Below are 13819 nucleotides of genomic sequence, written 5' to 3' on the forward strand. Positions count from 1 at the left end.
AGTAATGTATTTGGGCAGGATCATTTTTTTTTCAACAGAATCATTTATATTTTAAAGAAAATAAGTAGTTTGAAATATATAGAGTAATAAATAAATGACCATATAAATTGATGGCATTGAAAAACTAAGAATACAAGATAGAGTTTTCTTAAGTTTGAAAATACAAAACATGAAACATGGAAATCAAATGTGAGATAAAATTGTAATTCATGCTTCACAGGACAATTAATTAGAAGGCTGATTATGAACATTGGAGGTGCATAATTTAAATGTGTAATTGGGATGAAATGCCTTATATAAATAGATTTGTGACTTGCTGTATTCTAATCACCCATTTCAGCCCTCATGATATCATGGAACACCAACAAATAATCAACTATTACAAAGTCTGCACTACTATTACCGTTAATCTTCTCATCACTCCTTATCACCCATCTGCTCCCACTTGTGACTGCATGACTGTAACTTTGTCGCTTGTATCCTTACAATCTATATTGACTGTTTGCTAGTATGATTTGATTGCTTATTGTACCCTATGACTATCCTTAAGTGTTGTACCTTATGATTCTTGACTCTTGACGAATGTATCTTTTCTTTTACGTATACTGAGAATATTTGCACCAAGACAAATTCCTTGTGTGTCCAACCACACTTGCCCAATAAAGAATTCTATTCTATTCTAATTAAACAATTGAAGGGAAAAGTTCCAGCAATAGAGCATAAATAAACAGGAGGCAGTCTGTGAGAAAAAATGAAAACACTCAAACCTGGAAAGTGGGAGAAGTGGAGCTAGATATGATTGGATATGTAGAAAGTTAACACCCACCCCTCTCCTAGAAGAATGAAACATCCTAGGAAATATTAAAAAGGCAGAATATTATATTTTCCCTAAAGGAGTAACATGTTTTTAAAGATATACACTCAGAGCCTCAACTCCCTGCCCCCTCCCCACCCCAGCAGATATTTTGGAGCCAATCTATCTACAAGACAAAAGGCTGGGCCAGCTTATCTACAAAACAAAAGACCTTCAACCTCAGGACATAATAGGATTAGCCCTCTACCCATCTCATCACATGGCACTTGGGCAGATTGCATCACCTAGCAAGGTTCAATCAAGCCTGGGACTCAAGACAGCCTATGAAGTTACTCCTGAATGGCCCCATGGGAGTCTGACAACCAATCAGAATACATTTCTTTCACAGGAACAGGAAGCAAGTTCAAGCCCCCCTCACTCTTCCTCCCTCCCTCCCTCTCCCTCTCCCTCTTTCCTATGTGCTTGTTTGCCCAGGACCTTCAACCGTGTAGTCCTGTTAAACCATCTTTCCAAACAGCTTCCGTTTTATTTTATTTTTATTTTTATTTATTTATCAAGCAAGTATTAAATAACAGGTATAAGTATACACATGGTTATGAATACATGAAACGAATACGAATAAAAAAGAAACAATAGGACAAGGACAGTAGGCATGTTGGTGCGCTTATGTACTCCCCCTACAGACCTCTTAGGAAAGGGGTGAGGTCAATAATAGACAGTCTAAGGTTAAAGTTTTTGGGGTTTGGGGAAGAAACCACAGAGTCAGATAGAGTATTCCAGACATTGACCACTCTTGCTGAAGTCGTGTTTCCTGCAATCAAGTTTGGTGCAGTTAACCTTTGTATCTATTGTTTGCTCTTGTGTTGTTATGGTTGAAGCTGAAGTATTCATTGACAGGTAGGACATTGCAGTAGATAATTTTATGTACTATACTTAGATTGGACTGAAGGCAGCATAGTTCTAGGTTTTCTAGGTCTAAAATTTCAACTCTGGTGGCATAAGGTATTCTGCTATGAGTAGAGGAGTGGACAACTCTTTTCATGAAATATTTCTTGACTTTCTTGACTGTATTAATATCCGATAAGTAATGCGGGTTCCAGACTGATGAGCTGTATTCAAGTATTGGTCTAACAAATATTTTATATGCTCTAGTTCATAGTGTGATATTACTGGAGAAAAAGCTGCGCAGGATTAGATTAACAACTCTTAATACCTTTTTGGCTATGTAGTTACAGTGGGCTCTAGCATTTAGATCATTAGAGATGAATATTCCAAGATCCTTGACATAGTTAAGGTCATCAACAAAGTCTTGACTATTCAGCTTGTATTTTATTTTCTGATTTTTTTTTGCCAATATTTAAGACAGAGCATTTGCTTGTTGAGATTTGAAGTTGCCATTTGTTTGACATGTTTCTAGTATCTTTCTCCTTACTTGGAACTGAACCCAGATAGACATTTCTTCCAGCTGGTATATAACAATAGAATAACAGAAAATGATAGCCAATTTAGTCTAGTGAGTAAGGCACCAGGCTAGAAAACAGGAGATTGTGAGTTCTAGTCCCATTTTAGGCATGAACATCAGCTGGAGGATTTTGAGCCAGTCACTCTCTCTCAGCCCAACCCACCTCAGCAGCTTGTTCTGAGGAAAAATAGGAGAAGAAAGAAGTATCAGTTATGTTTGCCACCATAAGTTATTTATAGAAATAATAAAGATGGAATATAAATAAATACTAAAAAATTATGAAGTGGAAAATAAGGTAAAGTTGTATGATTCACAGTGACTTCAAAACAATCATGCATGTTTTGGATTGTAACTCTACCTTATCTGGAATAATGAACAGAACAGGGGTTTGGAATTCAGTGGTTCAGTTATTTGGGGACATCAGCACTGTGAATGCCTTGTCCAAGTCAGAAAATCACTGGTGCAATCCCTAAAGTTTTCATTTTGTATCCATATTCCCATAGTAAACACATACAGAGTAAACAGGCATCCATTTCTAAGGTGTCCTAGCAAGTGGCTGATAGCACTTAAAAATAGCCATGCACAGCAAACAAGTTATAAAACCTAATGCACATATGCAAATATTTAAAAACAATAGTGTCTGCCTGATAACATTTATTTCAAGTGCAATCATCATAACACATGATAAGAAGGAACAGGCAATGCATTCCGCACTACACAACATCACATGGGAATCTGCAATCACTGCCCAGCGTTCATGCACAAGCCATGGGAAAATGAAAGAGTTTGAGACTCAACTCTGAGATGGCTCATTATTAAAAGACTTGGCTGGGTTTTCTAGTGATCATTTGCAGCATTATAAGAAAATATTATCCATCGCTATGGATAAATATTAATTTTAGCAGCTGAAATAATAATTTCCTAACAGTGGAAAAGTCTAGATAACAGCTGAGATGTGGATTAACAAGGCTTCTTTAACTGCCCTGTTAGAAGAAAATCACAAAGTTAAAACAACTGAAGTAACAATAATTTTATCAAATCTGATGGATCCTTGGTGCTCTCTTGAGCTTGCTTTTCTTTCAGATGTTTCATTACTCAGGTAACATTATCCGGACTAACATTAGTTTGGGTAATGAAACATCTGCAAGAAAACAACCAAACTCAGAGAGCACCAAGGATCCCTTATTTCAACCCTGAGCTACAAATATTCTCCTTTATTGGTCTATCAAATGGAGTTAATGGTTTACCTCAACAGAAATAGACCATAATATGATGATGCTTCATATATGTCAAATGTGTTCATGTACACTACTTTTCACTTGCTTCTTAGTAATTTTTTTTGTATTTTCCATTTTTTTCTCTATGCATCTTAGATTTATGTTAATTTACGTACGTGGTAACATTATTAATCATATTTCCATTTACAAAAAATTAGAAAGAAGCTAAAATGAGTCAAATTCTGTCACAGCCATCCTACGTAGACAAACAAGTTACGATGGAATTATCAAAAAGCTCAGTGCTGGATCTAATTTAACAATATTATTTTTATTTAAGGATCATGAACAATGCTGCTGCCTCCTATTTTCCACACAACAATCCTGTGAGGGCAGTTGGGATAAAAGACAACTGATTCAAAGTCACCCAGATCAGTTATTATTTGTGCTTAATGGAGGATTGGAACTCATGATCTCTAAATTTTGAATCTATCACCTTAACTTCCAGACAAAACTGGCAATCAACCTATTTCCAGCCAGCAAGTGTTGATATATTTTCCAGCCAGCCATTGTTGATATATTTTCCAATACAAAAGGGCTTCAAGGAGACAACCCCCCCACGCAGAGCTTTCTAAACCCAAAATTCAATATATATGTCAGAATATACTCTAAAAGAATTCAGAAGTAGGCTGTCCTCTTCCATTTCCCCAACTTTAGGGGATCCATATTTTAAAAACTAAAATATTGAACTAACAGGAGAATTAACAGCCTTGTTTTATTTCTTAGCATTAGTTTTGTTTAAACATGAGTATATGAGCTTATTTATCAATATCTGTATATTCTGAATGCTGCATGTTCTCAGAATGGAAACTGAAAATCACACTGCTGTCATTTGATCGTTGCTGCCAAATTTTCATGGTAGGAACCTGGTGTGTGTGTGTGTGTGTGTGTGTGTTTGTTGTATGTTTGTGTGTGTGTACAAAAAAAAAGAGGAAGGGATGCTTGTATTGGGGAGGAGGAACAAAGTCATCTCTTAACTAAATGCTGGGATTTATCCAGATTTTGAAGGGATTGGCAAGGGAACAAACTTCTTCCCTACATTTGAAATGTGTTAGGAATTTGCGCAACAGGTGCACAAATGGAGTCAGAGACACTGACACAAACTTCTAGTTTTATATAAATAAATATATTTCACATCTATATATACAGCAAACAAGATGGCAAACGGGAGCATCATGAGGTAAATCATAGAGCACACAGGAGATAAAAGGCGGGAAAAAAGGGAAACTCCCCGTTCGCACCCACAGCAACCAATCACAGTGCAGATTGCCTCACGCAGGAGCCCGCCCTCTCCAACCAATTATTTATTTATTTATTTGATTTGTCAATTGCAAATCAAATATACCTATATTTAGGTATAAATATAAACGTGAGTGAGAATACAGTAAATAGGTACGAATAAATGGGGACAAAAGGACAGGGACGGGAAGCACGATGGTCCACTTATGCGTGCCACAACTGTGTGTTGTGGCTCACTGCACAACTCCACTGCTCCGGCTACTAAATTTAAATATCTTAACAAAATGTCAGGATGGGTACATAACAGAGATGGTATTCAGCAGGTTCTGACCAGTTCTGGAGAACCGGTAGTGGAAATTTTGAGTAGTTTGGAGAACGGGCAAACACCACCTCTGACTGGAGATTTTACAGTATCCTTCCCTGCCACGTCCACCAAGCCACGTCCAAAGAACCAGTAATAAAATTTTTTGAATCCCACCACTGGTACATAAGAGTCCCCAATTCTGATAGGCTACCAAAATATCAAAGTAATGTCTAATTCTTTTTTTTATAAAGTTTTATTTGGGTTTTCACAAACACAAAATACAAGTAAAACATCTTTTTTGAAAATAGCATGGTCCCGGGTTATACTTCTTTATACAGACACAAACTCAATTTCATGCTCATTTTTGTGTTCTATTCCATATCTTTTTTGCATATATATATATATATATATATATATATATATATATATATATATATATATATATATATATATATATATATACATACATACATATATATATATATATATATATATATATATTGCATTTTCTATATAGTTTTCCCCCTCTTTTAATTTTCTCAACTTTATTTTGATTATCTCATCTCAGTTCAAATCATTATGTTTATACTTTGTCTGTCCTTTTTCAATTTCATATTATCTTTTCTCATTAAACAAATTTTCTCCTGTAGTTACTAATTGGAGTATGACACCTTTATATCTTTTAATTTTATCCATTCAACTCTTATTTAAACTTCAATGTATACCTTAAGGTTATAACATTCAATATATATACATAATGTACATAATACATAACTTCCAATCAAATTCTGCTTGGTACATTCTTAAAATACACACTATATTCTTTTAAAAAAGGATTATAAATATATGTAATTAAAACCCTCATTCCATTCCAGTTCAGTTCTATCATTAATATTCATTAAAGTCTTAACATCTTTAACATTTCTTTTCAATTAAATATCATACTTCCTTGGGGATATGTATAATCTTTCCATAATTAATTTTCCCCCCATTTCTCTTCACTTATGTTTTATAAATCATTAAATATTCATTTTATTACATTTATTTATTAACAAATATTCCACAAATATTCCTAAATATATCGTAACTAAATTACGATAACTATTTTATCCATCATTTTGATCATACATTGTTTCATATTTTCTGAAATTATTTCTATTTCTAATATAACAATCCTATCTTATGTACCTTTGCAGAATCCCTTTTTCAATTAGATTTTCACCCATTATCTCTAAATAGGCCCTGTTTCTCTATATCTTGTTTCTGTCCTTTATAACTTCTTTTCCTTTCTTTCTTCCCTCTCTTCTTGTCCCTCCCCTTTTTACCCCCCTGTCTCTCTACTTCTAATTCTCTCTTCTGCATTTCCCTCTTCTGTTGCTTTCCAATTTTATACTTATTTTTCAAACTATTCTTTTTTGGGGTTGTTTTTCCAAATCTTAAACTTTTCATTCTCTTTCCCCGTTTCCTCCTTTTTCCCCACATAAAATTACTTGTTCATTAAAGATGGCTTCTTCTTTGTCCCAGTCTTCTTGTTCTGCAGGCGTTTCTTGTCGTTTCTCATAATTCCAAATCTCCATTTCTAAGAATTGAAATACGAAGCCAAAAGAACCTCTCCCTTCTTGTGCATTTCTTTGTACTTTTAAAGTTCCGTTTTCAGTTCTTCTAAAAGTGGTGCCATTTTAAACACTTTTAAACAACCACCGGATTGAGTTTAATCATTCAAATGTAGTAACCAAAAATCCAGAAGTTACCAAGTAATCGAAATACTCCTGAGCTGTTTCTTTTTACTTCTTTTTTCACTTTCTCTTCCTGAGGTTTTACTATTTTGTTGCCATGTTTCAGTTAAAATGTATCTTTTAGAAGTCTTGTTGAGATTTTACTGTAAATTCTTTTTAATTCCAGGCAGTCTCCTCCCTTTCAGATCCTGCCCTTTTATTCTTTTTCTCTCCTTTCCTGCTTTCAAAAGCTTTTAAATATCCAGAAATCTTTATTATCCCATTGACATTTTATTTTCAGCTTAAATGCCTATTGATGTCAAAGTGGATTTTTTTTTCAATTTCTTGCTTAAGTCTCTTAGCTGTCAGTATAGGGAAAGGAAAATGAGAGAAAAAAAACCAAACCCTTTCCCTTTTCTCTCTCCTTCGTTGCTTGAAAATCTTCTTTGGTAAGAGTGTTATTTTTTTTATATAGTTTAAATTCCAGGGTACCTTATTTATTGCTTTTGCTATTTGACCCGGTCAACCAAAACTTTCTCTTCTTATCTTCCTCCTGCACATTCTTTTCCAGTCGAGTTCTTCTTTGTGGTGTCCATTTCTGACCACCACTGCAACCGCCTTCGGGAAAGGGAGTAATGGCCAGCTGAGGAGGAGAGATGCGGCTCTCCTCAACCCTGCAGGCAATCTCCCCCCTCTTCACCACCTCTACGGTGCAGAGTAATGTCTAATTCTTAAAGCCAGTCCAAATGAAGCTATCACTTTGGGTGCTTCTAAGAAAATTTGAGAGCCAGTTTGGGGTAGTGTTAAATCGGCAGGCTACAAACATGAGGATCATGAGTTCTTGTCCCACTTTAGACATAAAGTCAAATGGGTGACCTTGGGTTGCAGGTACTTGACTTCGAAGCATTTTTTTTAGTGACCAAAGTTACAATGACATTGAAAAAAGTCAATTGGGAAAGCCAGATTTGTATAATGACTATGCAATTAACTTAACTGCAGTGATTTGCTAAAACAACAATGGCAACATAGTTCCTACAGATGAGTACAGCTCCCTTAACAACTATCTTGCTTAGGAATGAACATTCTGGCCCCAATTGTGGTTGTAAGTCAAGGACTACCTGTAGTCACTCTATTTCGGTTCTAGGAACAGAATGAATGGTCATATACCTATAAGAAGAATGTCATATCAGTATTATTTGCATTTGTATGATACAGCAATTCTGCTATCATTGTTGGCAAATTGTGGCCTATTGATCAGCATGGACCAATGTGCAATTCTTGAATTTTATTGAATATCAGTGTGTACATTTGGCCAAAGTTGATTACCTAAAAGAGACGAATTACACTCAAATTGGTTTTATGGCTTGCTGCTACGGAGTCAGCAGAATTTTCTACCACCTATATCAGCAGATTTAAATTCTTTTGAGCAATTCTCTCCTTCTCCCTCCCAGCCTAATTTTCCATTTAATTCATGGCTGTTTGTTTCTATAAGGAAAAGTACAAGGCCATTTTATTTCATGCATAATTTATTTATGCCAGCAACTAAAAAAGATGAACACCTATGCCCACAGAAGTGCTTTGTCAAATGCATTCCACTATCTCCTGTTGATGCTTAGCTGGGGGTAGGCAGAGAAAATAAGTCACATATTGGTGGGTGAGGAAGAATTTCCGAAAGTTCAGATTGTATTATTATTCCCCACTGAATTGTCCAACAGGGAATACATGATATTAGACTGGTTCATGCCACATTTGGAAAAATTATGCTGGTATCTAGAAGAGGAATTAAAGACAATTTCTGGACCAAGTGGATCTAAATTAGTAGACCAGCAAAATACTGTGGACATAATATATTTAGATTTCAGCAAGGCATTTGACAAAGTAGACCACAGCCTACTTCTTAGTAAGCTAGAAAAAAGTGGCATGGATAGCACCACCACTAGATGGACTCGCAACTGGCTGGCAAACTGTACTCAACGAGTAGTCCTTAATGGGTCTAAGTCTACATGGAGGGAAGTAAGCAGTGGGGTACCACAAGGTTCCATCTTAGGCCCAGTACTCCTCTTCAATATCTTCATTGACCACTTAGATGAGGGAATAGAAGGGGAACTTACCAAATTTGCAGATAATACTAAGCTGTCAGGAATAGCTAACACCCAAGAAGATAGGCTCAAGATCCAGATGGATCTTGACAGACTAGAACACTGGGCGGTATCTAACAAAATGAAATGTAGAGAAAAGTAAAGTCCTACTCTTAGGCAAGAAAAACCAAAAGGACACATATAGACTGGGTGAAACCAGGCTCAATAGCAGTAACTGTGAGAGGGATCTTGGAGTCTTAGTGTACAACCAGCTAAATATGAGCCAGCAGTGTGCAGCAGCAGCCTAAAAAAGCTTATGCAATCCTCAATTGTATTAACAGAGGGATACAATCAAGATCAAGGGAAGTACTAATACCACTCTATAAAGCCTCAGTAAGACCACACCTAGAGTACTGCATCCAGTTTTGTTCACCACATTATAAAAAAGATGTTGACATCTAGAAAAAGTACAGAGAAGAGCAACCAGGATGATTAGGGCACTGGAGGCTAAAACATACAACGAACAGTTGCAGAAACTGGGCTTGGCTAATCTAGTAAAAAGAAGGACCAGGGGAGATATGATAGCGGTCTTCCAATATTTGAGGGGCTGCCACAGGGAGGAAGGGGTCAAGCTATTTTCCAAAGCACCCGAAGGCCAGACAAGAAATAATGGATGGAAACTGAACAAGGAGAGATTCAACCTGGAAATAAGGAGAAACTTTCTGACAGTGAGAATAATCAACCAATGGAACAGCTTGCCCCCAGAAGTTGTCAGAGTGCCATCACTTGAGACTTTCAAGAAGAGATTGGACTGTCATTTGTTAGAAATGATGTAGGGTCTCCTGCTTGGGCGGGGGGGTTGGACTAGATGACCTACAAGGTCCCTTCCAACTCTGATTATCTGTTAAATCTGTTAAATCTGTTCTCTGCACAGGATCGTACCAGATTAATAAGGCACTGTTTTGTTCACATTTGGAAGTTGAGAAGGTTTTAAGTGTATTTGCTCTACAAGTACTTCTTCTGGCCAGACACATTGGTTGAACTAGGATCCAAAGATGTTTCATCATCACTGTATCCACCAATTCTGTAAGTTCTATTTGAAACTCCTACGTTCGTAATAGTTACGTGCATCTCTCTAGTCCTTTTAAACCCCAAAGGTCAGACAGTGAACACAGCATAAAACTCAAGTCAGACACAAATAAATATTAAGAACTTAACATTGCTCAAACCACTGGCCTATTTTGTGGGATGGAAAGGCATTAGTTTTTAGTGTTTCCATGCTGGCAAACACTTTTTTCTCTCACTGCTTGCTAAATATATAACTGCACAGCACTGACGTAGACTTTGGTTGTGAGATTTTCATGCTCAGATAACAAAGGGATGTGTGTTTAGTGATTTGCAGGAAAAGTTCGTCCATGTATACATGCCCCAGACACTTAAGACATGAAGAATATCTCCTGTCCTTAATTTCATTGGAAATTTTATCACCCAAAAAGCAAATATTTTATTAATGATGCATATGTCTGGTCTGATAGGGATAGGTTTTGTCTTGTGCCAGTCATTTTATCCCAGCCCTAGGAAGGAAGCAATGGCAAACTTCTTCTGAAAAACCTTGCAAAGAAAAATGCAGGGACTTGTCCAAGGATTGGACATAATTGAATGAAAGTGGGGGGAAACCCTCCCAGATTAAAATAAATGGGTGTTTCTAGTTTGTCTGAATTAATCCCAGCTTCTTAGCTTTCAGATACCACACTGTTTAAGTCACTGGCAGTATGCTTGGCTTCACTAGTTACCTGTGAAACACAACTTGTTGCTTAGTATGCAAAGCGGGTTGGGTTCCCACAAGTTAGATAAAACTGCAATTGTCCTAAAAACTAATTTGGTAGTTCAGTGTGTTTTGCAAATCTAGAAAATAATCTATGGTTTATGGTTTACTGTGTTGCAAAGCTCAAAGTTCTTCGAAGTAGAACAGAAGAATCTCTAAATTTGTATTAGGTACTACCTAGGTAACTGCATTTTTGGGCACCTATGTTTAAGCCACACAAAATCAATGCCAGAATTCTTGTTCCAGATTTAAAATTGAGGTGTACTGCATCCCAGAATCCATGAAACCCAGTAGTTTCATATGGCTGGATGGTGTCATATGGCTTGATTTTGGCTTAAATATGTTATGTGAACAGAGCACCGATTCCTTGGAAACGAGGATCCATAGTTTAGTGCACTTTGTCAAGTTGAGCAAGTCTGAATTATTTAACAAACTCTGATTCTATCTGTTGAGCAGACAGCTAGCTTCAGAGCTTTTTGTTTTTTTACAGCCTGAGAGAAGAGTCAAAATGATTTCCTGGCTAGGCTCCCCCAACACATTAGGCTAAACAAGACAGGGGTGCTTTTCGGGTACACATGACAAAAATCCAGCCACTTAACAGGAGTGACCGACTGGAACCTGAATGTGCAAAATTTCACTGCAGTCAATGGGCTGACCGCATGATCCCATCCTATTCTTCTACTCAGAAGAAAGTCCCTGGAGTTCCTTGGGATCTGACCCGCAAAGAGGTTCGCAATGCCCCAAAGACTCAGTGGCCGCTGGAAATTGGGTGTCCGGCGAAACCACTGAGATAGTAACTGCCTTTCCTTTGTTCACAACTCCATCTCATTTCATTGTGTATTGTTTTCCTGGGTTTCGTAGCCTGCCTACTGCAGACAGCCTGGAGACTCTTCTTGCAGAAGGCGATCAAGCGAGAGACTCCCTTCTCTTTAAGGGAGTCGAAGCACACCTGGCTGCGTGCACGCGCGCGCACGCGCGTGCAAGGAGCCCCCCAGCCCAGCCTCCCAGCCAGGATACGGCGGCTGGACCGGCGCCTGCGGCGGAGGTGTTAGCCAACGGGGAATTGATTGGCTCTTCGGCATCTCTGGCTCGGCCGTCCGGGTCAGTTCCTCATCACCGGCGCGCCGAGAAGAGCGGAGGCTGGAAGCTCGCCGGCGGTGGCCTCCAAAGTAGATCCCGGGCTGGCGCGCCCTTGGGCTCCTACCTGCCTTTTCCCCTCCAACGATCCACATTCCTGGGACCCCCACCTGTCCCCTCTTGGTCGACTTTCTCGAGGGTTTCGGTTGCCGCTTTCTTGCAGGATCGAAAACTTCGCAAGTTGCTCGCCGGGCGCCTTCGGAGCGTCCGCTTCCCTTTTTTCCTCCCAGTGCGATTCGGCCACGAGGTGCTGCTGCCCTCTACCCCTCCTCAGCTAGGGAGGGAGCGGGGCGCCCGGCAGCGCCTGGGCGCTCAGGCCTCGCCGGGAAGGATCGCCGGAGCAGAAAGGCGGCATGAGAGAAGCGCGCAGAGCCAGGGCAGAGGACCGGGTGCAAGAGCCAGAGCGCGGGGCCGGGACCGCAACATCGCCCGGCAACCCGGACGCCTTTCCGCGGCTTCACTTTCCGATTTTGGAATTGGCAGGGCAAGGCTTTTGCAAGACTTAAAGTGTTGGGTTTATCTTTCCTATCCTCTATTTTTTGGGGGGGAGGTGACGCCTGGAAATACGGATTTCCAAGCCCTTCGATCAGAACCGCAGTAACTCCGATTCCCGCGCCTGCTAAAAACATCCCCCGCTCTCTCCAACTTCGAAACCCCCAACTCTTCCGAGCAACGTTGCAAACGGCTGGACTCCCCATCCCCCCAACCCCTTTTTGGCAATTCCTTCCCGCGCCAAGCCGCCGCTTTATTATTGGAAGGAGACTTAAAGAAGGGGGGGGGCTCGATCTCGCTTTAAATCTTGCCCCCTTCCCCCCCTCCCCGAGAGGGAGGGAGGGAGAAAAAAAAAAGGATCCCTCGCGATGGCCGCGAGCGGAGACTCGGCCAGCGCGATCCCCACTCGGGCCGGTTGGAGTCCGCGGGAGGACGAGCCCGCCTCGGCAACGGTCGCCGCGACAGCAGCGGCGGAAGAGGGAGCCTTCGGAGCCGGTTGCAACGGCTGCTGCTCCTTAGCCGGCCCGAAGGAAGTGAAGCAAAGCAGCAGCAGCAGCAGCAACAGCAGCAGCCACCGACGGGAAAGAGGCTCCTTCAGCGGCGAGAGCGCGTCGCCCCGGACTTGTCAGAGAAAGAAACTTCCCTGGGTTTTGGGCGCCGGGTCGGTGGCGCTGCTCCTGGCTTTGGGGACCCGCCTGGGGCCGGACGTCCGAGGTCGAGATCGAGAAGAAGCGGGCGAAGGGCCCCCCCCAGGTGAGCCCAGCTGGTCCCCGCCGCCCGGCCCGGCGCTGTGCTGCTGCTGCCTCCTCCTGGCCGCCTACTTCTGGCTGGGACTGGAGCTGCTGCGCGCCGGGCTCCGCTTGCGCACCGCCGTCCTGCTCCTGGCCGTCGGCTGCTGCGGCGGGGAAGCGCTCGTCGGCTCGGCCCTGGGGGAAGATCGCTTGCTCTCCGCCGCCGCCGCCGCCGGCTTGGGGCTGAGTAGCCTGGCCGGCTGGGCATGGCTGCTTCTGCCCCGGTTCCGCCACGGCGTCCTCATGCTGGCCTTGACTAGCGCGCTCCGCCTCACCTCGCTCGTCTTCTTGGAGGGCGTCCGGCCGCCGTGGAGACCTCACCTGGCTTATCTCCTGGCTTTGCTGGGCATCCTTCTGGCCAGCTGCGCTCGGCACGCCTCGTCGGGCCGCCCCTCCGGAAAGCGGGAGGAGGAGGAGGAGGAGGAGAGCCGAGCAGGAGCGGAAGGAGCCGACTCCGCCGCCGCCGCCGCTGCCGCTGCTGACGCCCGGCCGGCCAAAGAAGACGCGGCGGGCTTGAAGAGGAGGCGGCGGTCCAGCTCCGTGATCTCCGCCGAGATGGCAGGTTGCGGCGGCAAGAGCCACCGGAGGACCTCTCTGCCCTGCATCCCTCGCGAGCAGGTAAGCGGGGGAAGCGCTGCGGCGCTGCGGAGAAAGGCGCGGGCAGCGGGGCTGAAGTCGGAGCCCGGCT

The 13819-nt window shown here is 41.6% G+C and overlaps 1 protein-coding gene across 2 annotated transcripts in view; it reads left to right on the plus strand.

Moving 5' to 3' along the window:
- The first annotated feature begins 11724 nt into the window (after window positions 1-11724).
- PDE3A (phosphodiesterase 3A) overlaps window positions 11725-13819 on the plus strand; it is a 265055-nt gene continuing 262960 nt past the window's right edge. The window contains exon 1 of one of the 2 annotated variants that reach the window (XM_087935192.1): window positions 11725-13749. In XM_087935192.1, coding sequence (XP_087791318.1) covers window positions 12709-13749 — 1041 coding nt within the window. In that variant the 5' untranslated portion in view covers window positions 11725-12708. The remainder of the gene's footprint in view (window positions 13750-13819) is intronic. The other variant, XM_087935191.1, reaches the window with a different exon arrangement.

Source organism: Pseudonaja textilis, chromosome 5, assembly GCF_049901715.1.
Source record: "Pseudonaja textilis isolate UNSWEBS1 chromosome 5, rPseTex1.2, whole genome shotgun sequence".
NCBI lineage: Eukaryota > Metazoa > Chordata > Lepidosauria > Squamata > Elapidae > Pseudonaja > Pseudonaja textilis.